Source organism: Delphinus delphis, chromosome 15 (genome assembly GCF_949987515.2).
Source record: "Delphinus delphis chromosome 15, mDelDel1.2, whole genome shotgun sequence".
In the NCBI taxonomy this organism is placed as follows: Eukaryota; Metazoa; Chordata; class Mammalia; order Artiodactyla; family Delphinidae; genus Delphinus; species Delphinus delphis.
Genome location: NC_082697.1, coordinates 45,518,107 through 45,535,563, shown reverse-complemented (window position 1 = coordinate 45,535,563; position 17,457 = coordinate 45,518,107). Strand labels below are relative to the sequence as shown.

The following is a 17,457-nucleotide window of genomic DNA, read 5'->3' as shown; positions in this document are numbered from 1 at the left end:
TTCCAAGGCCTTTAAAGACCTCTTTCCTGGGTCCTTCTTGCTAGGATGACCGTCACTGGTGTGCTTACCCTTCAGCCTGAGAAGTGGCCAAGAGGAGGTTGAGGTGGGGATGAGGACAGAGCTAGGACTTGTGGACTGGTATGGGGAGGGGGATACTGGGGTGGGGGCCGGTAAGGCTGGGTAAGGAGTCAGAAAACTAGATTCCCCTGTATGAATTCTCCCCTTTTATGAAGGCACATTGGTCAAGGTAGGAGGGACCATATTTTATCTACAATTTGTCATCTTGATTTTTAATTGTTTAATATTTTGACAGATGGCATGAGGGTCTCCATTCATCCTCTTGCCCTGGACCTAGCAAATGTGAAGAGAAGGCTGAGTAACATCATCATTTTACACTGCAGACCTTTGAATGGCCCATCTCTCTTGCTGATGATCTATTTCCTAGTTTGTCACACCTAGCACACAAGTAAGTGAAATTAATGACAAAGAAAAAACAAAAGAAGTGAAGAATAAGAGACTAAAGAAATTCTATAGTTTCTTTTTTCCTGCCCTGTGGGTTTCAGAATACAGTTATGGTTCTTCAGAAAGCTTTTCCCCAAAGTTGGTGATGATGATGATGATAAAAACTGATGCTTCTTCCTATGTGCTGGGACCCCTTCTAAACACTTACACACATTAATGAATCTCATCATTATAGAAACGACATAGGTGGGTCCTGTAGTAACAGCCTCCCAGTTTTACATACGAGGAACCCTGGGGGTAAAGAGGGTGATTTGTACGTGGTCACACAGCTGGGCAGTGGAAGAACGGATTGGAGCTCAGGCAGCGGGCTCCAGAGTCCCTGATGAAGTATTGTACAGGGCGTTTGTCCACTGAGCTCTGTCTGCACAAATGTCAGCTTTGCAAGCAACTTGCTGGCAACTTCCCCCTCTTCACCAGCCAGCAATGTGATCTGCAGCCTTAGCCACAGCCTCAGGGTCAGCACGGGCTTTCAGCTAACGGGGTCTACTGTCAGGGTTGAGCATAGCTGCTTAGGACTGAGGATTTTGTCTTTTTCGTGTTTTGTTTTGCTTTTAAGCGCTGGTAGGAAAACAAACAGCACTGTGCCCAGCACTCAGCAAATACTGGTAAGAAGGGAAGGAAGGAGAGAATTCACCTGGTAAAGTTAAAGCAGTTTGATGCCAAAGACAAAAATGATCAGGTGTTTACTCCCGCCCAGCCTCCATCCTCTACCTAGGGGATGGGGATCACGGGGTCGGCTTCAGACCTGGCCTTCAGAGAAGGAACCCGCCCGAAGGAGGGCCAGGGTCTCTCCCACGAGAACTCCGAACGGTTGGGGTAGAAGAAGACACCAGCCTCGAAGCAAAGAGGCCTGGGCACTGAGTCGCAACGCCGCCTCTTCTTCGCCGGCGGGCACCCCGCCCTCTCCCACGGCGCCCCGCCCCTCCTAGCCGTCTGCCCCGCCTCCTCCCCGCTCCTCCACGGCGCCACGACCCCAGGAAGTTGCCCCACCCCTCACGGCGCCGTGCCCCCGCCCCTCCACGGCGCCCCGCCCAACCCGTGCGGCGTCGGGGCGCAGCGTCTACCCGCGGTGCATGGTGGGGCCGTTGCTTCGGACAACTCGGGCCTCGCCCGCCCGGAGGCTGTGAGGAGTGGTTGCGGCGGCAGAATGCACCGGGCCTCCGCGCCGTCCGCGCCCCTGGCGAGCCCCGACTACTACGAAAGGCTGGGCCGCCTCCAGCACGGGCTGCGGGACAGGTACGGCCTACCCGGGGCGGGGGCGGGGAGTCGGCCGGCCCAAGGGTCCGCCGGAGCTCTGCCCCCTGTTCCTTTCTGCTGCCCCCACCCGCGGTTCCCCTGGGCCCGGGTCCAGTCCTGCGACGCCCCCCGCCCCCCCCGCCTCGAGCTCCCGGAGGGGCCTGGGGGACGGAGTTTATCAGAGACACCTCCTTATGGGCAGTATCCCGCGGGAGCGTGCGGCCGTGTCACTGAATGTGCCCAGAAGTGAGAGCGGGAGTCTCCTGCCTGTCACTCTCAATCCAGCCCGTGAATTTCTCTGGTCCCCTTCCACACGCCCCCTCCCCGGCTCTTCACATTCTCATGCCACCCTGACAGCTGCGCTGCATCAGTGATGACAGGTCCAGGAACGCAGGCGGGAGAGTGTGTGTGTCAAACGTGTGCCCTGTTTAAATGAAGGAGGCTTTTTTGTGGGGCCAGATCTCCAGCGAAGGGATGACATTTCCAGCGGGAGAAGCCCAGCTTTCAGAGGGTTCATGATACCTTGATTAAGACATGAAAGATGAGAACCACTGAAGAACAGCTTGATCACATAAAGAGAGAAAATTATAAAGCAATTTACGATAAATACATAAAAGATAGGCTGTTGAAATTATTATTCAGTTGCTAAATTAATTGGAGTTGGAAATCTCATTAGTTGACAAGAAAGGAAATAGATTTTTGGATCTCTTGATAAACAAAACGTTTAATGAGTGTTAAAAGTTACAAAATCATTTTAGTGAAGAGAGCTGTGTGTGTGATGATTCTAAAATGGCAATAATTACATGGAAGGTAAAGGCAGAAGTTACTGGTTTTGAAAAGGAATTATGTTCAACCTATGCTAGAGTTAATTCTTGTTTAATATTTATAGAGCATCTACAAGAGGCTTCCTTAATCATTCTCACTGTATTTACCCCTGAATCCTTTTCTACATCCTGTTTTCTTTCTGACATACCACTACTCACGCACCCACTCACCTCACCTCCAACTTAAAAAAAAAATCACTTCCTGCAGTGCCTTCATTAAGAGACAAGATAGTGCTCTGTGCTTTGGTACACTTACAGTGCTCTGTGTTCTGTTAAAAAAGTGGCTTAGTTACCCCAGGCCTTTAGTTATTTGCATTTCTTAACCCAAGTTCTAATTTTAAAATGTTACTGGTTCAAATGGCATTTTTAAAAAAAAACTAATTGTGAGTTATCATTTTTGCTTCCTGTGCTAGGAACATCTGGCTGTTTATAGTCCTTATGGTATAATTTCTGTGTAATGATTATTACTCACTTTGTGTCTAACACGTAATGCTTTCACTGTTAAGCGAGGTGAGGCTGTTGAAATTATATAAGGAATTTGAGTCAAATTTTACAGCCTATTCATGGTTCTGCCTTTGGAGGTTTGTTTCATTTTTAAGTCAGTACAAATTTGTTACTGTGTGTATTCATTTTTCATTTTAAAAGTCCATAACTAGGGCTTCCCTGGTGACGCAGTGGTTGAGAGTCCACCTGCCGATCCAGGGGACTAGGGTTCGTGCCGTGGTCTGGGAAGATCCTACGTGCCGCGGAGTGGCTGGGCCCGCGAGCCATGGCCACTGAGCCTGCGCGTCCGGAGCCTGTGCTCTGCGACGGGAGAGGCCACAACAGTGAGAGGCCCGCGTACTGCAAAAAAAAAAAAAGTCCATAACTAACTCTAATGCATAGTTAATAAGTACAGAGGCAAATCACTTCGGATACAAAGAAAACTGCAGGACAGCTGTGGAAACCTAGGTTCTAGTCCACCAACAGTTGTGTGACCTTGAGCTGGTCATTCAGCTCCCCTGACCTGCCTTTGTCACCAGAAATGAGGGGCCTTGAATACTATGTAAAGTAAGGCCACAGCTTTTTTTTCTCTAGTAGAGCAATGAGCCTTAAAGTAAAAAAAAGTCTAAAGCTGTTAGTTTTGCAAAGCAGCAAGCAATGAATATTATCGTCTGTATCCCATCTGAGTATTTGTATGTACCTGTTTGTTTGTTTGACCAATCCCTGTGACCATAAGGACCTTTATCTCCTTAAAACTCTAGAGTCATTTCAAAGGCTGCAACCCCGGGTAGTCACAGCTGATTTGTCAGTCTGAAAATGTCCTGGGAATGGTAGAGAAAAACAACTTGCCCTTTCTTAGTCCTCTTAGAGGTGGGTTATTGCAGTGTTAGCTGGTCTAATAACTGGGCCCTCCCCTTGTAAGTGGTGTATTTCTAACCCAAATTGTCTTAGCCGTACTCACACATAGATGTAATTTTATATTCTGAATTTTTTCCTTTTTGTATACAGTGTTTTCTCTGCATCATGGCAAAAGCCAGTCACTGAATCTAAAACAGCCTGATGGACTGACTTGTTACAGTATGTTCAGTGCCACAAGCATGGTAGCAACATGAAAGTGGAATCGACTCTTACAATTATATAAAAACATCCCTTGAAAAGGCCCATTAACCAGCCCCAGTTTTTTCAATGCCAATATTGATTCAGAGTGAGATATCATAATAGTCCAGAAATTGATGCTGAGATATTAGTTGAGTAAAGCTGAAGATGGTATTGAGACAAAAATAGAATAATAAGCAGCTTACAAGGAGAAAACTAAACCCCGTGGCTATACTTTAAGGAGCACCCAGCTGTGTAAAACTTTGAAAGGTCCAGGTCAGAGATGCAGGTGATTGAAACCGGGGCCTATGGATACACATCTCAGGGCTGGGTGTTTAAAGATTCTGAAATAGAGATTTAAGATGCAGCAGTTCGGGCTTCCCTGGTGGCGCAGTGGTTGAGAGTCCACCTGCCGATGCAGGGGACACGGGTTTGTGCCCCGGTCCAGGAAGATCCCACATGCCGCGGAGTGGCTGGGCCCGTGAGCCATGGCCGCTGAGCCTGCACGTCCAGAACCTGTGTGGAGAGGCCACAACAGTGAGAGGCCCACGTACCAAAAAAAAAAAAAAAAGATGCAGCAGTTCTAAGATGATCTTCCCAATAAGCCTTTCTCTGGCTTTTTATTGGGGTAAATATTTTAAGTCTTGAATTTAAAATAGATATAAAAGTCAGTGTCGGGGGCACTGCAGCTTGGATGTGTTTAGAAAATGGGCCTGTGAAGAAGAGTTAATGAGATCAGCATCATTTTGCCTGGAATTAGAAGGCCAAGAGGTGTTTGTGATTTTTCAGTGTTTGAAGGGTCGCAGTAGAGAAGTAAGACCAGTGGATGTCTGTATGTACTGAAGACAGAGCAGGAACACGGAAGTTTTACATTCATTATTGAAAAGAACTTTCTGCTTGGGAGGTGATGGATTCCCATAAAGCTGGTGGTCCTTTTTTGTTCGAGGTCACGGGCAAATTTTTAAAATTATTTTGAAAAAAGTTCAAGCTTACAGAAAAGTTGCAAGAATAGGACAAAGACCTCTAATATTCCCCTCACCAGATTCCTCAACTCCTTAACATTTTATTTCTTTTTACCTTTCTGTTTGTCTCTCTGCCTGTCTATGTGAAAGCATGAGACTTCTTTGAACCATTTGAGAATTGCAGATATGATGTCCCTTACATGATCACTGTATAACCCTTCTAATCAGGAAACTAACTTTGATATACCAATCCACAGGCCCCAGTCACAGTTCACCAACTGTCCTAACACTTTTTTCTTTTCTGGTCCAGGACCCACCTGTGAACCAGTGTTGCCATGTCTCTCCATTCTATCCCAGTCTGGAACCATTCCTCCATCCTACCCTGTCTTTCGTGTTCCTGACAGTTTCATAGAATAAAGCTCTCATCCCAGAGGGTGATCCTCAAGCTGGGTCCGTCTGATGGTTCCTCATGACCAGATGGTGATCATGTTTTCTTGGCAGGAATACCACAGAAGTGAATCATGACATCAGGGGCAAGGTCACAACTGCATTTAAGGGTCTTTCTGTCCCCATAATTTAATGGCAAATTGCTTACACTGTCCAGTCAATCACTCTTCATTATCATATTGATCATGAAACCTTAGAAGGGGAATAAATACTTCTAACAGGGAAGCAGTTATACCACGTTTCCTTCACTTCTCTTCCAAGTCCAGTCTTCTTAATGAGAAAGTAAAGATCTGTGTGAAGCTACTAATTTAAAAATTTGTGATTCTGTAATCTTTTTCTTGTTTAAACATAGGCACACCCCAACCAAGGAATGGATTGTGTTCCCCAAGCAAAGACTAGGTGTTTGGATTTTGGACACCATTGTCCCTTTAAAAGAATTTTGGTTAAATAGTGGTTTCCATTCTAGATTACAATAAGCAGAAAAATTTACTAAACCTGTAATATAGCTAACAGTGTAACTTTGGGGTTTTTTTTATAGGAGAAAATCGACTGAAGAAGCTAATAATTAAGGGCTCCCAAGTGGACGTGGCCTCGACCCTTTCCCTCAGGAGGCCAGCCTGAGCGCCCATCCTCCTCTGGACTCCTTTGATTCACAGTCTTTTGTTTTGTTTTGTTTTGTTTTTTAGCATTTTTCTCTTAGACATTATGTGATTTCTCATTCAGCCTTGGTTAATTAATGTCAACTTAGATTACCAGTTTGACTTCAGTTGAAGCTTGTACTTTGGTGGTCTTTGAGCAGAGCCATCTGTGGTTAAACCTCCAAGGGCTCTTTTTGAGACTGGGAAGGTTTGCTGTTCAGCAGTTTTACCCTCTAGCCCCTTGGTTTTGGCTGCTGCCACCTTTTCTGCTGTCCAGGTTCGCCTGCTTCTTGCCCAGGCTGGGTGTGCAGGTGGGCATGTCAGCTCTGTCCTCTAGCTTCCTGCCAGCACTTATCTGAACATCACAAGCTGTCTCTACTGGCGGTACCTCTGGGGACTAGCAGTCAGTGACGAATCATGGCGATGTTATCAAGTTATAAAAGAAAATGCCTTCAGTTCCAAGTAGTGGTGTCAGGGGACCTGGTCTCCCCCAAATATGAGTAAGGCCAAGTCTGCTTCTCAGAGATCTCTTCCTAACTCAGCCACGTGGCCCTGCCCAGGCCTGTCTGGTTGAGAGCAGAGCGAGCCCCCAGCCTTCAGTCCAGGATGGATTTATGGAAGCCTTGTGTGGAACCCCCATTGTTCTCAGAGATGCTGGCCATGTTGTATTTTGCATATTTATCTTGTTTATTGTCTGTCCTTCCCCCTTGAATGTCACTGCCTGAGGGCAGGGACCTTGGTTGGCTCATTTACCAGGTCAGTCTTCACCTAGAGCAGAGCCTGGCTTACCACTGCACTCAATAAATAACTCTTGCTGAATGAATGAACCTGCTTCCCAGCCTTTTCTCACTACGTTTCCCCATTTACTTTGAGAATCTTGTTCTTTTTGCTTCATATTGGTGTCCTTTTTGCCTTTTAGACTTCCCTAGTGACTGCTAAGTACTTTTGTGTCTTGAGTTTCAAATGCAGCTGGCGTTTTCTGCTTCTTAGAGAGACCAGAGAAGCATTCTCACAGATCGTGTTCTAAATCTGCCTGCCTGTTACCGATCAGTGTAATTTATTCATAAAATACATTCTTTCTGTATTATAGTGAAAAGAAGAGATTGGACCTGGAAGGGAAACTCTATGAATATAATCAATCTGATACATGCAGGTAAGATATGACAAAGTTTTAAAACCAATTTGCCTAAATTAATCAAAATTTAACCCTAATATCAATATATGTTACAAATACCATAGTTGTAGTCCTGTTGCCGTTCCTTATTTCTAACGTGTAATCGTTTCAAGTAAACACTGCAATTTAATACAATCACTATTAAGTGTAAGAATAAATTTGATGGAAGTATAAGATAAAAATTATTGTATTTTCATTATTTGATATTGGTGTTATTTCAGGAATCTTTTGCTTAAAAAGCTTAAGAATAAGACACATTATAGTCTTACTTATCTTTTTGGTCACAATTTAAACACATTGAATCTGTGAATGATTGAGTCATAATTATTACAGCTGACCTTTCAACAAACTGTTGTAGGCAGGGTTACGTGGTGTCTCATTTGTTCATGGGTGTATGACAATGACTGTTAAAATTATTCTGAGCAGTGGATAATATACATATTATCCTTTTTAGGTTACTTACTCTAACAGTAAGAGCAAACTCTTAATATTTTAATTATATTTTAAGGAAACTGAACTTTATCCTTAAGCCAAATATATGGTGTAACCTCCAATATTATTCATAGGAAAGTTCTCTGGCTGTGATAGAGTTAAGTTTGTGACGTATCCACTTCACAGTACGAGTGAGAAATGAAGACATCTCATCCAGAAGAGAGAGAAAACAAGAATACTTTAAAACCAAAGCACCCATCAGGTGCATTTTTCCTCATCTCCAAAATTATTCTTGCACTTTGGTTAGTGTCCATACTTCCAAAGCTACCAGAGTAGACAGCCATGTGTTTCTAGCGGCTCCAAAAGAGACAGGGAGAGTCAGCAAGACAGTGGAAAGAATAGCAGTGTTGTGGGTGCTGTGGCCTGAGAAGTAGGCCCTAAGTCTGAGAGGATCGTGGCAGTTGCCATTTTTCTAGCCCCTGACTACAGGGACAGAAGACAGGGCATAGACTCTTCCTACAGCCTGTTCCCAGGTGGCTTCCCGGCATAATGGTGGTAGGCCGGGTGAGATGAGAGACCAGTGGGAATCTTCACCAAGCTTCGGCTGGCTGAATTTGTTCCCCTCTCTCAGCCTCTTGTTTCCTGGAAGACAGAGGGTATGGTTTGCTAAAAATATGCTTTCTTTGCCCATAGGATAAAATCCAAACCATCTAACATGGCTGCCTCAACCTGATTCCCCCAGAAGGCAGAGTCTGAGACAAGTGTTAGTGTGTAGGTGGTCGTTTATTTTAGGAAGTGGTCACATAAAGGGCTGGGAAGAATGGAGTAGGAGCTGGTAACTGCTGTGGGCACCTGCAGCTCCATCTCTCTGCTCCTCCCAAGTGTCCATTCAAGGGAAGGAAGAGGGGGGCTCTTTACCTTTCGGTTCCTGACCCCCGTTGGTCAGGGCCATCTCAGGAGGTGTTAACTCCTCCGCACCTCCAGGCTTTCCCTGCTGCAAATTCAGAAAAGCAGCCCCGGGAAAGCAAGATACCATGGGCGGCGGATGCAGGTGCTGCCAGGTTGCTGCAGCCGTGGCTGCAGGAAGAAAAGCTAGGCCAGGAGGAGGTGAGGTGGTGCGGTGGTATACCAGAGCTTCTATTGTCTGCCCCTGTTTAGTTTTCATCATTACTATCTCTTGCCAGCCTCTCCCTAAAATTCTTCATGGACTGAATCCTCGGTTTCTGGAACGTGACAAGGTCTTGTATAGTGAAGCAGGTAGACTTTCTTGCCAGGTGCCTCTGTTTAGTCTCAGCCTTGCCAGCACTTAGCCAGGCAACCATGGGACAGTAACTTCAGTATTCTGTGCCTCTGTTTCTTCATCTGTCAAATGGGGATGGAGATAGTTATGAGAACTTAATAGAGCCTTAAAGCAGGGTCTGACCCAGAGTAAGCGTCAATAATTTATCGTTTATGACCATTTTTTGTCAGTTTCACTGTTACTCTTATTTATTGCCTCTGAGCTTTCCAACATGCTGTTTCCTCTGCCGGAATGTTTTCCCCTCATCTCACTCTTGCTTTCCCCAGTTTTGGGTTAACTGTTAATTCATCCTTCATGTCTCAGCTGAAAATTAATTTCCACTGGGAAGGCCTCCTGGGCCCCTTTAGCTAGGTCACATTGCCCAGTCTTTAAGAGTCCCTTGCAGTTGTGCTCATAGCAGCCATCACACTATATTGTGTGTATCTAAGTTTTGTTTCCCTGTTGTCCCAAGCTGCATGGCTTTTGTATGCAGAGTGCTGACTGTATGAATGACTGCATGGAGGGCTGGATGACTTGATGTGGTCAGCTTCGAGGGTTAACGTGAGGGCGGGAGTGAAGCTAGACTTTGGGTGGAGAAGGCGTGGTTCCTATTGAACCTACTCCAGGTGGACTCTGGTCGCAGCCAGCAGCCTCCCCAAGTGCCTATGTGGGAAATTATGTCGGGTTCCACCTCTGTTACCGTCACTTGTGTTAAAAACGGCAGGCATGGACAGCAGTACACCCAGTCCTGAGTTTTTTGTTCGGAAGGAAAAATGGGGACAGCCAACCAAGATCAAAGCACAGAATTATTAGCACGATAAAGAGTTTCTTGAAAATTATTGGCTTAGAGGTGGGAGTTTAAGGTCTGTTGTTGTTTAATTTTTAACATCTCCAGCGTCTCTGCAAATCTGTTTTTGAGGGTGAACATTTTTATAGTTGGCAACTTATTTTCGCTTGATGAGAGAATGTTGAATAAGTAATTGAGCCAGCAGTGGAAAGGCTACATACCAGGTGCTCTTATGACTTAAATACTTGTGAAGAAGAAAGAGCTGAGAGGAGCAGTGTTGGTAATGAGGGGAGAGCGGCTGCACAGTTCTAGCCGCCCGCTGTGTCTTTTGATACTGCATTTTGCATGAGAGTCTCCAAAGGTTTCTTCACAATTTGAGTAGCGTGACAATCCATATATTGTTATAAAATACTTTCATAATACAGTATGTTATTGCAGTTTCTAAAAAAATTTTTAAGTACCTAAATGAGAACTTTTGGGGCATTTTAAATTTCAAAATTTCTTAATGTTTGTGGATTGTGGTGCATAGTTTGATTCTATTTCTGTATGAGCAGGTAGTTTTGAAATTGTCACATAAAAGAATGCCATTGGGCTGTTCATCTGAAAAGGGCCACCTAGGCACGGCTCTTGACACCACACTTAATTTTGAGAAAGAAATCCATATAAATCTGTATGTGTGAGTGGTGTAATGTGGTCTGGTATCCATTTCTCAGGAGAGTTATGCCTAGAGGTGATACCTCAGTGATGCTGCATTAATTTCCTCTCTAAAAATGCACATGCATCCTATCCTTTAGGCTGCAGCGTTTGGGTAAAATATCTTAGAATACATTGTCTCATTAACAATTTTGTTAAATTCTCCTCCTTAGAGTTGTTCAAGTCTAACTCCATCGTTTAAAAATCTGCTTTTATTCTTCTAGAGTTAAGCTGAAGTATTTAAAACTAAAGAAATACCTGAAGGAAATATGTGAATCAGAAAAGAAGGCTCGTACTCGAAACCAAGAATATTTAAAGCGGTTTGAGCGGGTCCAGGCTCACGTTGGACACTTTACCACAAATTCAGAGAAACTGCAAGAACTGAAGGTGACATCTCATTTTGTACTGTTTTCTTTTGTCCTTTTTAGCTAAGATTGGGACTAGGGAGTAGTAAGTTTCTGGTCCGTGGCAGTCACTGATGTTCAGTTGTTCACCCGTAGGTTAACTGTCAGTTTTCTCTGGGAATTAATTACCATGTGACCAGATTTTGATCAGAAAACTGGAGATTGCATTTTCTCAGATTTCTGCTTTAGTTGAGGAATTACTGGAACATCTATACTTTGTTACTCTACACAGGTAGTTAAACGGGCACGGCCTCTGGCCACACCTGACCTGGCGCCTGGCACATGGGATCTCTTGGCCTCAGGACTGAATTTGAGCAACATCAGGTTCCCTGTGGAGCCTGCTTCCTTCTTCAGAGGTTCTTTTTCTGTGGCCTGAGCCCCACTGTTCTGGGCAGGCCGGGTGTCAGGGGGAGACTGGGGGGAAGAACTGGCCCAAGGACTTCACCCTCACGCCCATCGACTCTGCAAGCCAGAACAGCCACGCCTTCCCTGCCCTCTCCGACCCTGGCCCCCACTCCCTTAGGCTGCCTGGCAACCTTCTGCTTTACAAACTGTGTCAAGCATGGAGGGCTAGGCCTTGTTTCTCACCATTTGTGCTGCTCAGGGCTTTTGCCCAACTTAACCCACCTGCATACTGGTTACCAGAGAAGTTGGCTTCAGCACTTCCCTTTCTTTTTTTTCCTCTCACAGTTTTCCCCTAGTACACAGGAAAAGAATTATTTAAGTACACAGGAAAAGAATTATTATAATGAACATTCATGCTGTGGTCTGAATGTTTGTGTCTCCCTGCCCAAATTCATATGTTGAAATCCTAACCTCCAAAAGTGATGTTATTAGTGGATGGGGCCTTTGAGAGGTGCTTAAATCACGAGGGTGGGGCTCTCATGAGCAGGATTAGTGCCTTGTAACAGAGGCTCCAGGGCACTCCTGGCCCCTTCCACCAGGTGAGGACACAGTGAGAAGGTGGTAGCTCTGAACCAGGAGGGGTCTGTCACCAGAAGGCAGCCGTGCTGACATCTTGTGGAGGACTTCCAGCCTCCACAACTGTGAGCAATACGTATCAGTTGTTTATAAGGCACCCAGCCAGTGCAGTTTTATTACAGCAGCCTAAATGGACTAAGACAGCTCACGATCTAACTAGATGCAACAGTTGTAAATATTTTGCTGTATTTGCTTTGCCTGTGTCTGTGTATGTATGTTTTTTCCTGAGCCATTGAAAGTATGCAGCAGAACCCATGACATTTCTCCCCTAAATACTTGAGTGTGGATCCCTTAAGAACAAGAACAGTCTTCTCCATAATCATACCATTATCACACCTAAGAAAATTACTAATGATTCCATAATATTATTTAATATTCAGCCAATACTTCAGTTTCCACAGTTCCCTTCAAAAGTCTGTTTTTCCAGACCAGGAGCCAACTAGGGTACACATTACATTTGTTATTGTGTCTTTTTTAGTCTTTTAATCTAATTTGGTTTCCTACCAGTCTTCTTTGTTTTGTTTTTTTTTTTAAATGATACTGGCTTTTTGAAGAAGCCAGGCCAGTTGCTTGTAGAATGACTTACATTCTGAATTTGACTGGTTATTTTAACTTGTGTAGCATCCGCTGTGTTTCCTGTAAACTGGAAATTTGGTCTAGACTAGCACTGCCCAGTAGAACTTTGTGGTGATGGGAACCTTCTGTCTCGGTACTGATGCTGTCTAATACAGTAGCCACTAGCCGTACATGGCTACTGAGCACTTAACATGTAGCTTGTGACACTGAGGACTGAGTTTTTGTGTTAAATTTAGTTAATTAAATTTAAATAGTCACAGCTGAGGTTATACAGTCTACTGCATCCCGTCAGGAGGCTCATGAGCCATGATGTCAGGTGGTCTTGTTTGAGCCAGGCTGAGTTTGTTGGCTTTGTTAACATGGTGACCTCTAGGTCTCTCTGTTGTAAGGTACCTTTTTTCCCTTTGTAAATTAGTAAATAATCTGTGGAGTGGTGGCTTGACATCTTGGGAATACCTTGTTCCTCAACAGCCTTTTGCCTAGCGGTTTTAGAATCCATTAATGATGCCTGAATCAGTTATAGTGGAGGTTGTGAAATGGTGATTTTCTAATTTGATCTCATCTTTTACATTTGTTAGCTGGCATTCTTCTATGAAGAAGAGCTTTCTTTCCTTCTTTTTCTCCCTCTCTCTGTCTAAATGTCACTCTGGGCTTGTGAATCTTTATTTAGTCATTATATTATCAATTACTGTAATTATTCTTTTGTTGCTTACATTCTCCCAAATTTTGCCAGTGAGAGTCTCTTCGAGTTGGCTCCTGTGTCCTTTTGACAAGATGTTCCAGGTTTACCTTATACTTCCCTGCCTCAGACTTGGAATTAGCCTCTTATCTGAGGAGCTGTGGTTCCTTTGGGTGGGTAGGGGTATTTAGAAACCAAGATCTGGAGGCTAGATGTGCTCAAGCAATAGTGAGTCTTAGCTACAGCACTCCAGGTTTTTCCTCCTAGTGTTCAAGTAGAATGCTTAAGGCTCAAAAAGCAATTGTTATCAACATTGTAAACCTCTTTTCTTTTCAGAGAGTTCAAAGAGAAAATAAAAGTGGTGGACAAAGCAGGGAATTTCTTCTTCCCAGTGGAATAAAGGAAATAATAGAAGTTTTCCTCTTATTTTCATATTGATGCTTTACTTAATTATTGATTTCTCATTATAACCAAATGTGAGAGGGAGGAATTTGAAAGGAAGTATCATCCTTTGTAAATATTTTAATATTGAGAGCATTTGTTGTGTATAGTATGATGTGTTAAAAAAAAAAAAACTTGTCTCACGAGCTACTAAAGAATATCAGCATAGGGGACCATTTTCAAGAAAAGAATGATAAACTGTATTTCTAGGACTCTGTAAAGCTTTATTCATAAATATCATTTAAAAATGACACAGATATTCCTTTTTGAATTTTGGAGAAGGAATGCCTTTTTAAAAATCTGCTGATGGCATAAAAGGGCAGGTCATGTAGCTGCAGTTGGGAAACATACGTGTTCTGTGGAAAACTGTACATTGGCTGTGAACCAGCCAGTGATGCCCGTGACACCACCAGCTCAGCAAGCTGTGCAGTGAGTGGAGTGTCCAAGCAGTGGGGGTCGTCGTGTTTCTTCCTGCCTCTTCCTTTGTGCCACGGCCAGTTGTGGCCTTAGGAATACCAGAGCCACTTGTCTCCCTTAATCCCGCCCCACTCCCGTGTCACATCTTCACCTCACGGAAGTCTTAGGAGAGAGGTATTCTGGTCAGCACCTACGTGCTGTATTTGCCACACACCCCAGAATGCCCGGGGCGTTTTCCCTTGACTAGAGTATAGTTAGTGCGAATGAACTTCTAACTGGTGGAAGTCCAGAAAGTGAAACAAGGTGAAGCATTGTGAGAGAAGTGGGGATTTTGCCCAAATTATATTAAGTGAATTTCTCCCTCTTTGTAAGACGAGGCCCACTTAATTGTAGAATGTTAAAATCTTTTAAAATGGGCTGAAAAACTTTTTGAAAAGCCATTTCAACTGATTTTATGAATTATACTACTTTATTTGGGGTCCTATAATAATTTTCAGGGCTTTATAAGGATAGTGATATATCATGTAGTTTTGTAAATACAGTTTTGTGGCCATATTGCTACTTGTCAGATGGATAAAGAGGGTGAATAAATTCAGTTCACAAATATAAATAGGAGAATCACCGGTGCTGTGAAGAGGGTGCCCCTCTCTCCCTCTTCTTGCCCCCTCACCGCCTCTCCCCACCCCGCCCACTTCACCTCTGTTTCCCCTCCCTCCTCGCACTCCCCACCTTGGCAGCTTTAGTGGAAGGGCCCAGCTGGTCCTTAGAGCAGTTTTCCTCAGGTGCCCTTTGCTCTTGTCTCAGGTTGGCTTTTCTCTGAAGCTGACCCTGAGACAAGGGTTCGGATGTAAGTGGCTTATTTGGGAAGTGCAAGGATGCCGGGAGGCAAGTGGGGAGCTGAGACAGGGAAGGACAAGTGGCCGGAATGGGGGTATTAAGTCAACTACCACAGTGGGCACCTGGAGCTTAATTCCGCAGGGGAACTCCACCAAATGGTTCAGAGCATTTGGGAGATGCATAGCCGGGCTCCTGAGCATCACTGATGAGGACTGCTGGGGGAAGGGCACAGGTGTGGGGAGCTCATTAACCGTGTGCTCCTGTAGGCAGAGCAGCCTCCCCAGGCTCTGAGGGGCCTTAAGCACAGAGACGGGTACGGGAACTTAGGAGCACTGAGAAAGGTCCCATGGCCACGTGTGGAGCATTGCCAGCATCTGCTTTGGCCTCCTGCATTCAAGTGCTGGGCTTGGGGCTGGCATGTCAGGGCTCAGGGAGGGTCCCTGGCCGGGAGCGGGTCATCATCTGGTCATGTCTCCCCTCTGCCTGAAATCCTTGAGTGCGCAGCCTTCTCGGGACAAAGCCCAGGCGCTGATCTCTGCCTGCCAACTACCCACAGCTTCAGCCTTCTGACCACACACAAGTTCTGTTCTCTCTGTCCCTCTCACACAGCTATACGGATGTGCACATTTTCTCTCCCCACCCTGTCCCCTTCCACCCTCTCCCTCCATCCCCACCCCTCGCTCCTGTCTCCCCTGCTCCCCTATCCCAGTCTTCCTCCTGCCATCTCCCCTCCCCTCCTCCACACCTCCATCTCTTCCCCTCTCTCTCCCACCGCATGTCTTCGCACCATGCCTCCACACCTTTATCTCCCACACATGCGCGTCTGCACTCTGCTACACACGTGCTGAATGGTTTGTAATTCCTTGAATGCGCCACATTCTGTCCTATGTCCTTCGACTCGGAGGACATAGAGGAGACCTCGCTCCCTCTATGCTGCCGTAGGTCTATGTCATATGATCTACATAAGCACCTCCTTCACGGTACTGTCATTGTTGCGTGTCTGTTTCCCCACCTCACCGTGAGCTCCTTTTCTTACTATTTCCGTGCTCTCAGTGGCACATAGTAAGTGCTCAGTAAGCACTGACTGAAAAGTAATTCTTCCATATTCTTGTTTTCTCTCATGGACCGTAAACAACTATGTGAGGATGAACGTGTGTGATTGGACCCATGGCAAACCACCCAGGAGCATTTGTGTTTGATAGCAGAGGCATTTTGAAGACATAATGTCATTATTTAAAGATGTGATCTTGTTGAAAATTCAGTCATCAGGTTACATGTGCCTATAGGGCATAAAATTTGAAGAGAACAAATCTTTTGAGCTCTCATACAATTCCTGCTAAGCACTGTGACAGCCACTGTGGGCAGAGCATGACCTTCTGGCTCCTGAAGACAAAGTCTGTAGCAAACCCCATTTTTTTGCCTGTTAATATGTCCTAGTTGAATAAATAAATATTCCTCCATATCTTTTGGTAAAAGTTCCACATTTAAGAGGAAGCCCATATACTGGAAAAAAAATAGGAGAGAGAAAAACAAAAAGACTATGAATCTCTCATATTCATCTGAGAGTCACATTAGTTTATTTAACTCTCTGTAGCCATCCTTCAACTGTAATGTGCAGAGGCCAGGCCAGCTGATCTTCAATGTCAATTCAGCTCTGTAACAGAATTACTGTACAATTTCAAAGACCAGTGAAAAAAGGAAGCTTATGAAAAAGGTAATAGTGGCACTTTCAGGCAAGTGGTGATGTGACGAGGGAAAACTGAAGGAATGTAAGTGAGAATACAGGAGAAAAGAAGGAAACAATGAAAACTGGGGCACATTGTGAGTATGGAGAGATCCCAGACATGCCAGGACCTCCAACTCCTCTTCCCACGACCCCAGATTACCGTCAGCAGATTTCATTAGTTGAGCTGAAATGAATCACCTGTGCAGAGTAAGGAAGTGAGTAGGAAAGGCCTCCTAAATTTAGGTGGACAGCAGCAAATCCAGTGCTGTGAAGCAGTACAGGACAGAGCAAGTTCCTGATTGGGAGATGAGAGGATTGTCCTTAGAGAGGCTCTAGGCCAGCAGATGCTACTGAGGCGTGAGTCGTTTGGCCTCTGAAGCAGCAGCTCTGACTGTGAGGAATCTAGGCCATGTGGGAAGAAGGGAACAGGGACCTGAGTCTGCACCCAAGAGAAAGGATACAGTGCAAGCCCTCCTGTATTGTGGAGATAGAAGAGGCCCATGGGACCTGATTCAGAGAAGAAATAGGGAATAAGACGTGAAAGACTGATGGTCAGAGAAATAGATGTACATGAGGACACATGTTCTACTGCTTCATCAGGCATTTTTAGCTGGAAAGTCTTGGAGAGATTCATCTGTGCAATGTTTCCCAAACTTAAAAAAAAAAAAAAAACACCTTTTAAACATAGTATAACCCTTTGTTTAAATGCAGATAAAGGAGGAAGTAGAACTGGGGAGCCCTGTGGGTTGAGAGTCCCTGCTCTCCAGTGTTCAGGAGGTGGATTGGATGTATAATAACCGAGTACTGTATATATAAATAAAAGG

General features: G+C 44.8%; 1 protein-coding gene across 2 annotated transcripts in view; it reads left to right on the top strand.

Annotated features, from left to right (window-relative positions):
* Positions 1 to 1,608: 1,608 nt before the first annotated feature.
* KIZ (kizuna centrosomal protein) overlaps positions 1,609 to 17,457 on the top strand; it is a 114,879-nt gene continuing 99,030 nt past the window's right edge. For both annotated transcript variants that reach the window (XM_060031294.1, XM_060031293.1), the window contains exons 1-3: positions 1,609 to 1,758; positions 7,298 to 7,360; positions 10,797 to 10,959. In XM_060031294.1, the coding sequence (XP_059887277.1) occupies positions 1,670 to 1,758; positions 7,298 to 7,360; positions 10,797 to 10,959 (315 nt within the window). In that variant the 5' untranslated portion in view covers positions 1,609 to 1,669. The remainder of the gene's footprint in view (positions 1,759 to 7,297; positions 7,361 to 10,796; positions 10,960 to 17,457) is intronic.